General features: G+C 37.5%; 1 protein-coding gene across 8 annotated transcripts in view; it reads right to left on the bottom strand.

The window, feature by feature from the left end:
* The window catches only part of PBX3 (PBX homeobox 3), a 230,318-nt gene that overhangs the window by 30,493 nt on the left and 181,548 nt on the right, over window positions 1-18,277 (bottom strand). For all 8 annotated transcript variants that reach the window (XM_022578733.3, XM_022578735.3, XM_022578736.3 and 5 more), the window contains one exon: window positions 13,666-13,801. In XM_022578733.3, the coding sequence (XP_022434441.1) occupies window positions 13,666-13,801 (136 nt within the window). The remainder of the gene's footprint in view (window positions 1-13,665; window positions 13,802-18,277) is intronic.

The following is an 18,277-nucleotide window of genomic DNA, read 5'->3' as shown; positions in this document are numbered from 1 at the left end:
GGTCTATTGTCAATACAGTTACCATGGTGATCCTGTAAAACTTAAGTCAGATCACATCACTCCTTCGTTTTCCATCTCACTTAGAGTAAAAGGCCAAGTCATTACCATGGTCTATAAGGCCCCTGTACCACTTGGACCTCACATTCCCTTTGACTTCATTTCCTACCACTTCGCCCACTTGCTCAGGTTACTTTTACCTCAGGGCCTTTGCACTTACTGTTCCCTCTGCCTGGAATGTTCCTCACCAATTAGCCACATGGCTTGATCATTCATCTTCTTCAATCTTTACCAAAAGATATTTTCTCAGGAGGGGTTTTCTTTACTACCCTATTGAAAATTACAACCTTTACCTCACCGCTCTCCTTCCCTCCTTTATTTCTCTCCATAACGCCTATCCCTTTCTAATTTATCATTTACGTACATTACCTGTTTGTATCATCCCAGGAAAATCTAAGCTCCATAAGGGCAGGTTTGTTGTTGTTATGTAAGTAAGTAACTTTTTAGTCAAATGAAAACTATATATACAAAAAAGGGACATACATCATGACTACAGGGCCTGATGAATTTCCATAAAGTGAGCACACCCATCAAAACATCATTTAGGTTGAGAAACGTTCCCCTTTGCAATCACTGTTCTCTCAAGCGAAACCACTATCCTGACTTTTAACACTAAGATTAATTTTGCCTGTTTTTGAACTTTGGAATAAATGAAATTATACGCTAAGTGCGTGACTTCTTTCACTTGGCATTATGTAATTACATATAGTCTAGTTCATTCATTCTCATTGCTACATAATATTCCAAATACATATAAATATACCACTTTTATTTACCCATTTTCCTATTGATGGACCTTTCCATTGTTTCTAGTTTGGCTATTATACTGTTGCTAAGGATATTCTTATATATATCTTTTGGTGACAGATGTACACAATTCTATCAGGTATGGCAGGGAGTTCAGCCTGTTAAGTTCACAGATGTCTCTTCCATCCCTAGCACAGTATCTGACACATAATAGGTATTACAATAAATTTTTTGTTAACAAATGAATGGAATTATTCTTTAAAAACTTCTCTTATTTAGATTTAATAATTCACGTATGACTTCCTAGGCTTATATATGTAGGTTTATAATGCATAAAAATTAAATTAACCTCTGTAAATCCTCCACTCAACTTAATAAATACACTACCAAAAATACCACTAAAACTCCTTGAATATCTCTTTCTAATCCCATTCTAATTAACTGAGTATTTTTTTTATCATTCCCTTTGTTCCTTTATATTTAACCATATATATGTGTCCCCTAAATAATATGCTGTTTGCTTGGTTTTTAACTTTATGAAAATGATATCATACTATATATATTCTGCATTCTGAAAAACTGGCATTTTTCACTCAATATTAGAATTCACACAAATTGATGTGCGTAGCTGTTGATCATTCTTTTTTCACTGCTATATAGTAATCCATTGTAGAATTATACCACAATGGATTTATCCACTTCTCCAGTCAATAAACTGGAAAACTCACTTATATCAAGTTTTTTGCCATTTCAAACGGTATTACTATGAATGCTTTTACATGTCATCTGATATACACAGACAAGAGGTTTCCTAGGGCAATTTCATCTGAAATCATGGATTGGATGATATGTGTATATTCAAATTTATAAGATAATGCCAAAAGTTTTCCAAAGTGGCTATACCAATTTACATTCCTACCAATGATATTTAAGGGTTCCTGCTGCTGTATATTCTTACCAACAATGTGTAGAGTTTGTATGCTCAGTCTTAGGATTTTTTGCCAAACCAGTAAATGTAATTTTATTGCAGTTTTAAAATCACATTTTCCTGATAACTAATAAGAAGGATCTTTTCATATAATTGACCATTTATATTTCTTCTTCTATGAAATCCTTGTTTGTGTTTTTGCCTATTTTTCAAATGGGTTTTGTCTTTTTCTTATTAATTTATAGGAGTTCCCTATATATTTTACATTTTAATTCTCTTGCTTATACACTTACAAATATCTTCTTACAGTTTGTGGCCTGTCTTCACATTTTAAAAAGGTTTTATCTGAAATAATTTCAAACTGGCAAAAAAAGTTGCAAGAATAAAAATAGTGTAAAGAACATGTAAGTGTGCCCTTTACCCAGATTCACCTGTTACTAACATTTTGCCCCATTCATTTTAGCATTTTTGTGCACTCAAACACATGCACTTGCTCTGTGTGTATGTTTGTATGTATGTGTTTATATATACACATATACACACATACACACAAACACAAACATATATATAAACACACTTTCTTTTCCTGAACGATTTGAGGGTAAATTATATACATCATGGCCCTTTACCCCTAAGTAAGTCAGTGTGTATTTCTTAGGACTAGAGATATTCTCTTATATAACCACAGTACAATTACAAATTACAATTCACTTTAGTAAATTTAAGCCAATAATTCTTTTATGGCATTCTTCCCTCCAGGAGAGGATCCAGTCTAGGGTTGATCATTGCATCTACATGTCATGTGTCTTTTGCCTCTTTTAATCTAGAACATTTCCATGGCCTTTCTTTGACATTTGTAAAGAATACTGCTCCCTCCCCATGTTTTTTTCCTAATAGAACATTCCTCATTATGGGTTTGTCTGATGTTTTCTAGTGATTACATTCAGGTTACATTCCAGGGCAAAATACTACACACAATGTCCATTTGCCCCTCTTTGGTGACCAATCATCTAATCATTACAATCATCTAATCACCTGGTCAGGGTTTTATTCCATTTCTCCACTCTGTAATTGCCTTTCTAAAAAAGTATACCTTGCAACAAATAAAGGGCCTATGGAGAGATACTTTAAGACCATGTTCTTCATACAGATATCCTCCTAGATTTAATATCTATTGATAATTCTTTTTTAAAAAAATATGAAACAACTCCTAGTGTTTTATTTATTTATTGATTGATATATGGCTGTGTTTGGTCTTCGTTGCTGCACACGGGCTTTCTCTAGTTGCGTTGAACGGGGGCTATTCCTCGTGCAGAGCATGGGTCTAGGTGTGTGGGCTTCAGTAGTTGTGGCATACAGGCTCAGTAGTTGTGGCACACAGGCTTAGTTGCTCTGCAGCATGTGATATCTTCCCAGACCAGGGATCAAACCCGTGTCCTTGCATTGGCAGGAGGATTCTTAACCACTGCGCAACCAGAGAAGTCCCTCTATTGGTAATTCTTGTCTGATCCAATCTTTACTAAAATGGTTGTATCATGTTGATGTTTCACAGTCTTTATTAAGTACTTTGATAAATGTCCTACCACTGAATTTATCAGCCTTTTCCTTTGTTGTTTACATATTTGTTTTTATAAAGACTATTCTCAAACTACTAAAGATATTTCCTAACATTTTCTTCTGAAAATTCCTTACTTATTCCTAATTATTAAGTATTTTAAACAGTATTTTAAGTATTTCAAGCAATAAAGAATAAATCAAATTCGCATACTTTAAATCTAGCAAAAATAGTATTGCTCTAGTTGCCTGTTATCAGTGGGTTTCCATTTTTTTTTGCCAGGAGACATGCTTTTACTTCCCTGCTTTGTTGTCCTTGGTAATTTTTTTTCTTTTAACTTTTGAATTTTATTTATTTTTTTATACAGCATGTTATTAGTCATCAATTTTATACACATTGGTGTATACATGTCAATTCCAATCACCCAATTCAGCACACCACCATTCCCACCCCGCTGTGGTTTTCCCCTCTTGGTGTCCATACGTTTGTTCTCTACATCTCTGTCTCAACTTCTGCTCTGCAAACCATTTCATCTGTACCATTTTTCTAGGTTCCACATACATGCAATAGTATACGATATTTGTTTTTCTCTTTCTGACTTACTTCACTCTGTATGACAGTGTCTAGATCCATCCACGTCTCTACAAATGATGCAATTTCCTTCCTTTTTATGGCTGAGTAATATTCCATTGCATATATGTACCATATCTTCTTTATCCATTTGTCTGTCGATGGGCATTTGGGTTCCTTCCATGACCTGGCTATTGTAAACAGTGCTGCAATGAACATTGGGGTGCACGTGTCTTTTTGAATTACGGTTTTCTCTGGGTATATGCCCAATAGTGGGATTGCTGGATCATATGGTAATTCTATTTTTAGTTTTTTAAGGAACTTCCATACTGTTCTCCAGAGAGGCTGTATCAATTTACATTCCCATCAACACTGCAAGAGGGTTCCCTTTTCTCCACACCCTCTCCAGCATTTGCTGTTTGTAGATTTTCTGATGATGCCCATTCTAACTAGTGCGAGGTGACACCTCATTGTAGTTTTGATTTGCATTTCTCTAATAATTAGTGATGTTCAGCAGCTTTTCATGTGCTTCTCGGCCATCTATATGTCTTCTTTGGAGAAATGTCTATTTAGGTCTTTTGCCCATTTTTGGATTGGGTTGTTTGTTTCTTTAATATTGAGCTGCATGAGCTGTTTATATATATTGGAGATTAATAGTTTGTCCATTGATTCATCTGCAAATATTTTCTCCTGTTCTGAGCTTGTCTTTTCATCTTCTTTACGGTTTCTTTTCTGTGAAAAGCTTTTAAGTTTCATTAGGTCCCATTTGTATATTTTTGTTTTTATTTCCATTACTCTAGGAGGTAGATCAAAAAAGATCTTGCTGTAATTTATGTCAAAGAGTGTTCTTCCTATGTTTTCCTCTAAGAGTTTTATAGTGTCTGGCCTTACATTTAGGTCTCGAATCCATTTTGAGTTTATTTTTGTGTTTGGTGCTAGGGAGTGTTCTAATTTCATTCTTTTACATGTAGCTGTCCAGTTTTCCCAGCACCACTTATTGAAGAGACTGTCTTTTCTCCATTGTATATCCTTGCCTCCTTTGTCATAGATTAGTTGACCATAGGTGCGTGGGTTTATCTCTGGGCTTTATATCTTGTTCCATTGATCTATTTTTCTGTTTTTGTGCCAGTACCATATTGTCTTGACTACTGTAGCTTTGTAGTATAGTCTGAAGTCAGGGAGTCTGATTCCTCCAGCTCCATTTATTTCCCTCAAGACAGCTTTGGCTATACAGGGTCTTTTGTGTCTCCATACAAATTTTAAGATTTTTTGATTTAGTTCCATAAAAAATGCCATTGGTAATTTGATAGGGATTGCATTGAATCTGTAGATTGCTTTGGGTAGTATAGTCATTTTCACAATATTGATTCTTCCAATCCAAGAACATGGTATATCTCTCCATCTGTTGATATCATCTTTAATTTCTTTCATCCGTGTCTTAGAGTTTTCTGCATACACGTCTTTTGTCTCCCTAGGTAGGTTTGTTCCTAGGTATTTTATTCTTTTTGTTGCAATGGTAAATGGGAGGGTCTCCATAATTTCTCTTTCATCATTATTCTTTTTTCTAATTTCTTTTTTCATCATTAGTGTATAGGAATGCAAGAGATTTCGGTGCATTAATTTTGTATCCTGCAACTCTACCAAATTCATTGATTAGCTCTAGTAGTTTTCTGGTGGCATCTTTAGGATTCTATATATATAGTATCATGTCATCTGCAAACAGTGACAGTTTTACTTCTTCTTTTCCAATTTGTATTCCTTATATTTCTTGTTCTTCTCTGATTGCTGTAGCTAGGACTTCCAAAACTATGTTGAATAATAGTGGTGAGAGTGGACAGCCTTGTCTTGTTCCTGATCTTAGAGGAAATGCTTTCAGTTTTTCACCATTGAGAATGATGTTTGCTGTGAGTTTGTCATATATGGCCTTTATTATGTTGAGGTAGGTTCCCTCTATGCCCACTTTCTGGAGAGTTTTTATCATAAATGGGTGTTGAATTTTGTCAAAAGCTTTTTCTGCATCTATTGAGATGATCATATGGTTTTTCTTCTTCAATTTGTTAATATGGTGTATCACACTGATTGATTTGCATATACTGAAGAATCCTTGCATCCCTGGGATAAATCCCACTTGATCGCGGTGTATAATCTTTTTAATGTGTTGTTGGATTCTGTTTGCTACTATTTTGTTGAGAATTTTTGCATCTATATTCATCAGTGATATTGGTCCGTAATTTTCTTTTTTTGTAGTACCTTTGTCTGGTTTTGGTATCAGGGTGATGGTGGCCTCATAGAATGAGTTTGAGAGTGTTCCTTCCTCTGCAATTATTTGGAAGAGTTTGAGAAGGATGGGTGTAAGCTCTTCTCTAAATGTTTGATAGAATTCACCTGTGAAGCCATCTGGTCCTGGACTTTTGTTTGTTGGAAGATTTTTAATCACAGTTTCAATTTCATTACTTGTGATTGGTCTGTTCCTATTTTCTATTTCTTCCTGATTCAGTCTTGGCAGGTTGTGCATTTCTAAGAATTTGTCCATTTCTTCCAGGTTGTCCATGTTATTGGCAAAGAGTTGCTGGTAGTAGTCTCTTAGGATGCTTTGTATTTCTGCTGTGTCTGTTGTAACTTCTCCTTTTTCATTTCTAATTTTATTGATTTGAGTCCTCTGCCTCTTTTTCTTGATGAGTCTGGCTAATGGTTTTTCAATTTTGTTTATCTTCTCAAAGAACTAGCGTTTAGTTTGCTATTGTTTTCTTTGTTTCTATTTCATTTATTTCTGCTTTGATCTTTATGATTTCTTTCCTTCTGCTAACTTTGGGTTTTGTTTGTTCTTCTTTCTCTAGTTCCTTTAGGTGTAAGCTTAGATTGTTTATTTGAGATTTTTCTTATTTCTTGAGGTAGGCTTGTATTGCTATAAACTTCCCTCTTAGAACCACTTTTGCTGCATCCCATAGGTTTTGGATCGTCGCGTTTTCATTGTCATTTGTCTCTAGGTAGTTTTTGATTTCCTCTTTGATTTCTTCAGTGATCTCTTGGTTATTTAGTAATGTATTGTTTAGGCTCCACGTGTTTGTGTTTTTTACGTTCTTTTCCCCGTAATTCATTTCTAATCTCATTGCATTGTGGTCAGAAAAGATGCTTAATATGATTTCAACTTTCTTAAATTTACTGAGGCTTGATTTGTGACCCAAGATGTGATCTATCCTGGAGAATGTTCTGTGCGCACTTGAGAAGAAAGTGTAATCTGCTGTTTTTGGATGGAATGTGCTATAAATATCAATTAAATCTATCTGTTTGGTGCTATTGTGTCACTTAAAGCTTCTGTTTCCTTATTTATTTTCATTTTGGATGATCTGTCCACTGGTGTGAGGTGTTAAAGTCCCCCACTATTATTGTGTTACTGTCGATTTCCTCTTTTACAGCTGTTAGCAGTTGCTTTATGTATTGAGGTGCTCCTATGTTGGGTGCATATATATTTCTAATTGTTATATCTTCTTCTTGGATCGATCCCTTGATCATTATGTAGTGTCCTTCCTTGTCTCTTGTAACATTCTTTATTTTAAAGTCTATTTTATCTGATATGAGTATTGCTACTCCAGCTTTCTTTAGATTTCAATTTGCATGGAATATCTTTTTCCATCCCCTCTCTTTCAGTATGCATGTGTCTCTAGGTCTGAAGTGGGTCTCTTGCAGACAGCATATATATGGGTCTTGTTTTTGTATCCATTCAGCAAGCCTGTGTCTTTTGGTTGGAGCATTTAATCCATTCACGTTTAAGGTAATTATTGATATGTATGTTCCTATGACTATTTTCTTAATTGTTTTGGGTTTGTTTTCGTAGGTCCTTTTCTTTTCTTGTGTTTCCCACTTAGAGAAGTTCCTTTAGCATTTGTTGTAGAGCTCGTTTGGTGGTGCTGAATTCTCTGAGCTTTGGTTTGTCTGTAAAGCTTTTGATTTCTCCATCCAGTCTGAAAGAGATCCTTGCCGGGTAGAGTAATCTTGGTTGTAGGTTCTTCCCTTTCATCACTTTAAGTATATCATGCCATTCCCTTCTGGCTTGTAGAGTTTCTGCTGAGAAATCAGCTGTTAACCTTATGGGAGTTCCCTTGTATGTTATTTTTCATTTTTCCCTTGCTGCTTTCAATAATTTTTCTTTGTCTTTAATTTTTGCCAAATTGATTAGTATGTGTCTCGGCGTGTTTCTCCTTGGGTTTATCCTGTATGGGACTCACTGCGCTTCCTGGACTTGGGTGGCTATTTCCTTTCCAATGTTAGGGAAGTTTTCGACTATAATGTCTTCCAATATTTTCTCTGGTCCTTTCTCTCTCTCTTCTCCTTCTGGGACCCCTATAATGCGAATGTTGTTGCGTTTAATGTCCCATGGGTCTCTTAGGCCGTCTTCATTTCTTTTCATTCTTTTTTCTTTATTCTGTTCCACAGCAGTGAATTCCACCATTCTGTCTTCCAGGTCACTTATCCGTTCTTCTGCCTCAGTTATTCTGCTATCAATTCCTTCTAGTGTAGTTATCATTTCAGTTATTGTATTGTTCATTTCTGTTTGTTTGTTCTTTAATTCTTCTAGGTCTTTGTTAAACATTTCTTGCATCTTCTCGATCTTTGCCTCCATTCTTTTTCCGAGGTCCTGGATCATCTTCACTATGATTATTCTGAATTCTTTTTCTGGAAGGTTGCCTATCTCCACTTCATTTAGTTGTTTTTGTGGGGTTTTATCTTGTTCCTTTGTCTGGTACATAGCCCTTTGCCCTTTCATCTTGTCTATCTTTCTGTGAATGTGGTTTTTGTTCCACAGGCTGCAGGACTGTAGCTCTTCTTGTTTCTTCTGTCTGCCCTCTGGTGGATGAAGCTATCTAAGAGGCTTGTGTAAGTTTCCTGATGGGAGGGACTGGTAGTGGGTAGAGCTGACTGTTGTTCTGGTGGGCAGAGCTCAGTAAAACTTTAATCCGCTTGACTGTTGATGGGTGGGGCTGGGTTCCCTCCCTGTTGGTTGTTTGGCCTGAGGCAACCCCAAACTGGAGCCTACCTGGGCTCTTTGGTGAGGCTAATGACAGACTCTGAGAGGGCTCATGCCACGGAGTACCTCCCAGAACTTCTGCTGCCAGTTTCCTTGTCCCCAAGGTGAGACACAGCCACCCCCTGCCTCTGCAGGAGACCCTCCAACACTAGCAGGTAGGTCTGGTTCAGTCTCCCCTGGGGTCACTGCTCCTTCTCCTGGGTCCCAATGCACACACTACTTCGTGTGTGCCCTCCAAGAGTGGAGTCTCTGTTTCCTCCAGTCCTGTCAAAGTCCTGCAATCAATTTCCACTAGGCTTCAAAGCCTGTTTCTCTAGGAATTCCTTCTCCCGTTGCCAGACCCCCAGGTTGGGACGCCTGACATGGGGCTCAGAACCTTCAGTCCAGTTGGTGGACTTCTGTGGTCTAAGTGTTCTCCAGTCTGTGAGTCACCCACCCAGCAGTTATGGGATTTGATTTTACTGTGATTGCACCCCTCCTACCATCTCATTATGGCTCCTCCTTTGTCTTTGGATGTGGGGTATCTTTTTTGGTGAGTTGCAGTGTCTTCCTGTCAATGATTGTCCAGCAGCTAGCTGTGATTCTGGTGTTCTCGCAAGAGGGAGTGAGAGCACATCCTTATACTCCGCCATCTTGGTTCCTCTCCCAGGTTTCAATATTTTAAAGTTAGCTTTGTATAGGAACAACTTTTTTTTTAATTATTCTTTTTCTCAGCAGTTTCTTTTTTTAAAAAATAAATTTATTTATTTATTTTTGGCTGCAGTGCGTCTCTGCTGCATGCAGACTTTCTCTAGTAGTGGCGAGCAGGGGCTGTTCTTCGTTGCGGTGCGTGGGCTTCTCATTGCAGTGGCTTCTCTTGTTGCGGAGCATGGGCTCTAGGCGCGTGGGCTTCAGTAGTTGTGGCGCGTGGGCTCAGTAGTTGTGGCTCGTGGGCTCTAGAGGGCAGGCTCAGTAGTCGCGTAGCACAGGCTTAGTTGCTCCACACCATGTGGGATCTTCCTGGACCAGGGCTCGAACCTGTGTCCCCTGCTTTGGCAGGTGGATTCTTAACCACTGCGCCACCAGGGAAGTCCCATGAACAACTTCTGAATTCTAAATTTTATTGTATTTTAGTATGATGTATATTTAAAACACTGCTTTTTCTATTTAGAAATTAGTTCACCTGTCAGGTCTGGAATATTCTCTGCTTTCACTTCTAAACAACGTAAACAAAAGGATACTAATTAAAGGGGGGAAAGGGGTAGTGGTGGTGGTGGTGGGATGAACTGGGAGATTGGGATTTACATATATACACCAATATGTATAAAATGGATAACTAATAAGAGCCTGCTGTAGAAAAATAATAAAATAAAATTCAAATCAATAAATAAAATTAAAAAGCAAAAAAAAGATACTAATTTAAAAGGCTAGCAAGTGGATTTCCCTGGAGGTCCAGTGGTTAGGACTCTGCACTTCCACTGCAGGGGGCACAGGTTTTATCCCTGGTCAGGGAACTGAGACCCCGCATGCTGCACAGTGTGGCAAAAAAAAAAAAAAAGGCTAGCAACTGATGTCTTCAATAGTGAAAATTTTCACTATTGCTTTCACGTCAGAGATGTGGGGGAAAAGGGAATGGTTGAGTGGAAATAACATTTTTAAGCATTAAAAAGGTACAAAGGAGAGGAAATTGTCACAATTTACATCGAATCTTCCACTGATTGCTGAAATTCTCCACTTGAAAAGCTGATCTGGGAGAAAAGAAGGTCATAAAGTCTGCTTTTTAGACAGAGAAATATGTCTATGTCTATATTATTTCTATCTCAAGCAATTACTAAAATACTTCCAAAACGAACAAAGCTATTTTTCTATAGAAAACCAGTGAAATGAACATAGTAATTAACTATTTTTAAAAAATCTGTAAATGGGATCCTAGCCTATTTTAGAAGTACAGCAAAGCCTCCCTAGTTCAGAATAGTCAGAAGGAAACTTCTCTCACTCATTGCACAAGCATGTGTTAAGAAATCCTACATCACACACACAAGATGCTAGTACACCCAATGAAAAACTACGATTATATTGATTTTCAAAAAATGTATATAATCTGTGTTATTCTCCAATGGTGAATATGTTATAGAAGTAAAAAAGAAAAGCAAGAAAAGGAGCGGAAGCATGAAACACCTTAGTTTAAACTGGACCCACAGATATCTGAGTTCTAAGTCAGAGAGCTCTTGTGAGAGGAGGAAAACTAGACTTGGCATCATCAGCTGGTGTTCAGTACAAGCCCAATCCTTTCACTAACGTTCAGGGGAAATGCTCACACCAGAAAACATCCACTTGAAGTGAATATACTTTAAATTTCATCTTCCCTATCTGACCCAGCATATTATACTGTTCCTTAGTATTTCAAGTGGCAGTGAGTACTACATAGCCCAGATGGTGATTTTTTTTTTCTGATCTATGTGGTTTTTGTATTAATTGAAGTATAGCTGATTTATATGTTCTTTTTCAGATTCTTTTCCATTATAGGTTATTACAAGATATTTAATATAGTTCCCAGTGCTATACAGTAGTAGGTGCTTGTGGTAGTAATGTTTTATATAGTATATGTCTTCATAAACTGGTAGCCCAAATCAATTATATTCCATTTCAAACTAAGCAAAAGGAATCAAGACATGCCACTATATCATAAGGGAGTGACAATAACTATTAAATGAAATCTTAATTATAAATCTAAGACTGCTCTGGAGGTTCTATGGAAAGTAATGCCAAAATAAGAGCTAAAAATTTTCTCAAACCCAGACCATATTCCCTTAAATAACAATGACTTAAAATACTGATATGATGCAGCTACTATGGAAAACATTGTGGAGGTTCCTCAGAAAACTAAAAATAGAATTACCATATGATCCAGCAATCCCACTCCTGGGCATATACCCGGACAAAACCATAATTCAAAAATATACACACACCCCTATGTTCACAGCAGCACTATTCACAACAGCAAAAACATGGAAATCACCTAAATGTCCACTGACGAATGAATAGAGAAGATGTGCTACATATATACAATGGAATACTATTCAGTCATAAAAAAGTATGAAATAATTCCATTTGCAACGTGGATGCAACTAGAGATTATTATACTAAGTGAAGTAAGTCAGAAAGAGAAAGACAGGGACTTCCCTGGTGGTCCAGTGGCTAAGACTCTGCACTCCCAATGCAGGGGGCCCCGGGTTCGAGCCCTGGTCAGGGAACTAGAGCCCACATGCTGCAACTAAGAGTTCATGTGCTGCAACTAAAAGATCCCGAGTACCACAACGAAGACCCTGCATGTAGCAACGAAGATCCCGAGTGCCGCCAGGAAGACCCGGTGCAGCCAAGTAAATAAATAAATATTGAAAAAAAAAAGAAAGAAAGAAAGAAAGAAAGAGAAAGACAAATACCATATGATATCACTTATATGTGGGATCTAAAATATGGCACAAATGAACCTATCTACAAAACAGAAAGAGACTCACAGACACAGTGAACAGACTTGTGGTTGCCAAGGAGGAGGTGGGTGGGGGAGAGAAGGGCTGGGAGTTTGGGATTAGCAGATGTCAACTATTATATATAGCATGGGTTAACAGCAAGGTCCTACTATATGGCACAGGGAACTATATTCAATATCCTGTGATAAACCATAATGGAAAAGAATATAAAAAAAAGAACGTCTGTGTATACCTGAGTCACTTTGCTGTACAGCAGAGACTGGCACAACATTGTAAATCAGCTATACTTCAATAAAAATAAATAAATGAAAATAAAATGAAAATAAAATACCGATATGAAACTTTCACTGGACTGTGAAGGGGATCTTTAGAATCTTGAACTTCAAATATATAGGAGTATTTATTTAGAGGCTACTTTAAAATTTATGTCATGTGACCTCTAGGGACCACTGAAATTTCTGGAAAGGGTCAGCTTTTCCTTAAGTGCCACTCCAAGAACTGGTTGGTGACTACCATATTTGCATGCTATAAAGAAATGTTATTCAAATGACAATCTATAAACAACAATATGAGTATTAAATAAATTATATTTTAGAGCTAATTCCAATAGGATATACTTATTTTTTAAGGAGGTACAGTTGCTTGTTTAATTATTTGTTTCCAACCCTCAATCTAAAATACAAGTCTATCTGCCTAAAACTAAGTGTATTTTTGTTAGAAGATGACAGCTAACTTCAGGGGCACAATTTATTACAAACAGACATTTAAAACAACAAAAACAAAAAAAGCGGGGATAGGCATGACCTTAATTCTTCTATTTAATGGATAACAAGAAAGCAAAGAAATCTTTGAGACCCAAATATCATAGCATGGTTTTCAAGAAAGGACTTGGTGAATTCCTCAAACTTTCACCATAGGGCTATATTAAATTTCCTTTCGGCAACAAATAAATTGCTTTCTCACTGGTGGAAGCTTAGACCAGTCATCTAAATCAGGAAAGCAGAACTACATGCCGTACTGAAGAGTCACGTAAGTGTAAAACCACGTCTCTCCCCATGGCATGTTTATGTTTCTTCTATAGATTTCCACGAGGGCAGCGGGTGATTATCTTGATTCCTTGACATTTAGGATTAAAAGAAATTATCTAAGCTTTAAAAGCTCGCATAAAAATGTGGAAATATCTATATTTTCTTTATATCTCCTTTGATGATGAAACATTTGGATATGAAATTTGATAAGAATGCCCTGAAGAGGAAATAGGGTTCCTATAATCAACGCGGAAACAAGACAGACCCATGGAGTCCTGTCGCACCTGTGACACTGTGATGCTGCATTTCTTGGCCAGCTCCTCTTTGGCTTCTTCACTGGGGTAGGGGTTGCTGAGGTGTGAGTAAAAGTATTCATTCAAGATTTCTGTGGCCTGTTTACTGAAGTTACGCCTTTTTCGTCTATGAAAGAACCAAAAAGAGAATTGTCGTTATAATCAACATTAACCAAAGAGGGATGTACTACTTAGGATCACACAAAAAAGTTCGCTTTCTGTTTTTAAACATTCTTAGGGTGTAATTAATCACCATGATGTTGTAAATTATACTCTTTGCATCCTCCAAAGAACTATCCAACTCACGTGAAGATGTAGGATAACTAAGAAAAATACGAAAAATACTAGAATGTGAAGCACAACTAACTTCATTCTTTAATTTGTTCAACAAATACTTATTGAGGATCTAATGTGTTCTAGATACTCAGTGAGGATCCAGTTGGAACAAAACAGAGAAGGTCTATTAGGGAGCTCACAGGGGATTAGAGGGTTAAGAGAGAGAGTAGAAAGTTAGGGGAAAGAAAAACATTAGACAAGCAACACAGAAATTAACAATTATAAATTACGGTAACTATGTCCAGTATCATGAAGGAAAAGAATAATGTATAATGAAAGTGTCTAAGAAGGAAACCTAACACAGATTATGGAGTCAGGAAAGGTTTCCTTGGAAGAGTGACATTTAATCTGAGGCCTGGAGAATGTGTATAACTTAGTCAGACAAAGAGTAGAAGGAAGAGGAATGAGCAGAGGGAATGGTCTTCAAACAGGAAAAAAGCTCGGAAAGTCCAAAGTGCTAGAGGAGGCTGGAGCACAGTAAAAACAGGGAATATGTGAGATGAGTCTGGAAGGATGGACAAGGGCCAGATTACACAGGCTTAGTGGACCCCATATGGATTTCTGAATTTTATTTTAAGTGCAATCGGAAGTATTAAAGGTTTTAAGTTTTACATTTTAAAAAGATTATTTTGACTACTGAGAATAGCTGAAGGAGGGGATGAAAGGAAATGTAGAGATATTTAAGGAGACAACTACAGTGGTCAAATTGAGAGATGATGGTAACTTGGCATAGGGAGAGAATAATGGAAATAAAAAGATTCAAGGTCAATTTGAAAGGCAAAAGCAATAGGACTTGATAATAAATTGGACGGGGGGGTGGGTGGGGAAGACAGAGAAGGAAGGTAAGGAAAAAAAAATACATCAAGGATTTCTGGATTTTTCTGCTTCAGCCAACTGCCTGGACTGAGGTATGGTTTGCTTAACAGGGAAAGAGTAGGGGAGGACAAATTCTTTGTTTTTACTGGGAGGGGGTGGCAGAATGTCAGAAGATCAAGTATTTGTTGACAATTTATTTCAAATAGCAAAAATGTCATTTACATTTGGGTTTTATTTTGAAGATTTTAAAGAATTCCAGCCTTAAAATTAGCATTTGTCAGATTTCACTTTAAATTAAATTCTCCAGTAACTGGAAAACACTTTCCCCAAACAATTTTCTTAATATTGCCTTACAAATAATCTTAATGATCTTAATTGTGATATCCTGTACTCAGGAAAGACAGCGTCAGTAGGCAGCTGTAAGTGTGTATACCCTATGAGATTCTTCTAGTTAAAATGATGTCACTAACGTGGCAGGTTAAGTATGTGATCTATGTTTCAACATTCAGGGGGAGTCAAGGGAGCAAGAAATCTCGGTCTGATCAAAACATCTCAAGTTATGAGCCCTGAAACTTCTTAATTTCAATAATTTTTTGGAAGGTTAAACCATTGTTTCCTGAGGGATGAAGAATAGATTCAGGATCTATTTGGGAATTAAAATCAACAGGATTTGATGATGAACTGGATGGGGGAGGTGGTGAGGGAAGACAGATGAAAGAGAAGTACACCAAGAAGAGCAATCAGCATTTTTGCAGGAGTCAGGCATTGCTTGACAAGAAAAACAAAGCCCTGACCTGGGGCACTTTGAAAAGGCACAGTCTGATGAGTGGGTAGCTGGATGAATAGGATGGAAAAGGTCTAGAATAGATACTGAAACTGTCAAACTTACAGATAATTACCTGGCCCACAGATAATGTTTGTTGAGACAACACAATAATGACCTGCTCATAAAAATCTAAGTTTCTGGCTTCTTATGAAAAATTGGAAGATCAGCCACACCAGGCCCACATCATCAGGAGGCAACCACAGGCTAAAGCTAAGTGATGGCTGTCCCCTCAGATATGTCCCCGTCTGCTCTAATCCTCACTGCCCCTCATCCAGCCACTCCCCTCAATTCCGTTACATGTAAGTATGTGAGCTTGTGACTCAGTCTAAAACATGAAATCCAGCAGCAAGACCGGGTACAGTGGAGCAGATCACACAAGGGCATTTCTTTGGAAAATGAGGACTTACAAAAGGGGGAATGAGCAGAAACATATTGGGAAAGCAGAAATAAGTTTGGCTCATTTATCGACTTTACCTAGGAGTGGTTTTAGAAAACATCAAAAAACCTCAGAGAACAAATTTATGGGCGGAACAGAATACCTTACCCCAGACAGTCTGGCTGCATCCAAACTACGGCACTTCTACTAGAAGAGTAGAGGGACCTACACAAATTTATTCCTAACTGTTCTGCACCGGTACATACTTCGGCTTGTCCAATTACCAAGAAAATGTGAGTATGGCTTTACAAAAAGCCAGAGTGAGCAAGGGAATCATATATCTGAATGAGCATGTTTGCCTAGGGCAGAAAAACCATGCCTTCTCAGTGTAGAGGGCTTGCTAAGAGGCACTACAAGAACAGATGGAAGCAAAACTCAGTATTTGCATTCACTTGAAGGCGTAAGAGAGAACTCGGTCTAATACTTCATTTATTTTTTAGAAAAACATTCTGTAGAAAATGCCCATTAAGCATTTCCCCTAAGTTTCATTCCCCCCAGGGTTCACCACACTCTAAATGGCTATGCCTCAGGCCAGTGTGCAGTGGTGCATCAGTCCCAGGGCTGTGTCCCATCAGCATCACAACATTACTGACGGCAGTCTCTGTGGGAGAAGGGGCTTTGCTCCAAGCTCTGCCACCTTCTCACCCTGGCTCTGCTCACTCTGGCTTGTTAACTTACTTTCTCTTCTTGGAAGAAAAATAAATCATTTAGGTGTATACATTATGAATGCAGTTATGTTTAAAAAAAAAGAGCATGCATGTTGATAAGAATGGGAAAGTATCCGCAGAAATAAGGATAGCAATTGTGTTAGAAAAGATTCCTTTCTGAAGAAAGTACTTTTAAATATCTTTGTTATGTAATGCTTTTAATTAAAATGCTCAACGTTGACAATTTTAAAATGTTTTTTGTTTTCTGATGCTACTTCCTTAACTCTTTGAGCTATTATAAGTAGTAAGTGGAAATATTCATTCATCTGGTTAGTCAACAAATTATTTTTCTGCAGCCTACTATGTGTAAGACACTTGCTGGAATTGTGGGGAATCTAAACGTGTAAGACTTGGCCATTGCTTTCAATGACAATGTGACTTACTTGGGAAGAGAAGAAATAATCCTGAAAAACTGCAATAAAGGCAGTCTGCATGAACTTCGGTCTGGAAAATTGTATAAACATAGTATCAGTGTTTAAGAGACGGCAAGGACGAGTCCAGTGGAGTGCTTAAAGTAGGCTTCCTAAAAAGGGAGCATTTAGGCCAGGCCTGAAAGGCTGAGCAAGGTCTCACTAATGCAACCAACATGAGCACCAGCTCTGTCCCAGGCTCCGTGCTACATGCCCTCACAGATGACAATTCATTACTGGTGACCAAGTTGGGGAAATGGTTGGGAGAACAGGGTTTGCTGTGGAAGGCTGGAGGTGGAGGTTGAGGGGTGGTGGTGGAAGAGGTGGTTAGGCAGAAGAAAAGAATTCTCGTCAGAGGAGACAGATGAGACCAAGAGGTATCGCATTTTGGATTAAACACAGGAAAGAACGATTTAGTGATATATTAAGAGCACTAAAAATGTTCACATTTTGATCTAATAATACCATTTCTGAGAATTAATCCTTAGGAAATAATTCTAAAGATCAAAAAGGTTGAATGCATAAAGACTTTCACTGGAAGACTAATTCCAATAAAAATCTGTCTAAAATAGTACCTTCCCTCCATCATTTTCTCTCCCTTTACCTTGCTTTTATTTTTCCTCATGGCACTTACCATTCTATCACATTTCATTACATTATTGAACAGAATACTACAGCATATTTGTTTACTTGTTTATTGTCTGTTTCCCCAAGTAGAATGTAAACTCAATTGGGGCGAGTATGTTAACCTATCTTGTTTACCTTTATAGCCTCAGCACAAATAAATATTTGTAGAAAGAAAGAAGAAAGGAATTGGAAGGAAGGAAGAAGTTATCATGGAAATTAATAGGGACAACTAAATGCTCAAAAATGAAGAAATGGCTAATTATTTATCATATATCCATCTGGTAGACTTCAGCAATTAACATTTAAAATAGGAGTTTATACTATATGAAAAATGTTTACCTATTCATGGTAAATTTTTATTTTTTCTTGCAGTTCGCGGGCCTCTCACTGTTGTGGCCTCTCCCGTTGCGGAGCACAGGCTCCGGACGCGCAGGCTCAGCGGCCA

The sequence above is a fragment of the Delphinapterus leucas genome, chromosome 6 (assembly GCF_059928025.1).
Source record: "Delphinapterus leucas isolate spDelLeu-1000000601 "Yukka" chromosome 6, BTC_Dleu_Yukka2, whole genome shotgun sequence".
NCBI classification, from domain to species: Eukaryota; Metazoa; Chordata; class Mammalia; order Artiodactyla; family Monodontidae; genus Delphinapterus; species Delphinapterus leucas.
The sequence above is the reverse complement of the archived record's forward strand: the minus strand, read 5'-3'. Positions and strand labels throughout refer to the sequence as shown.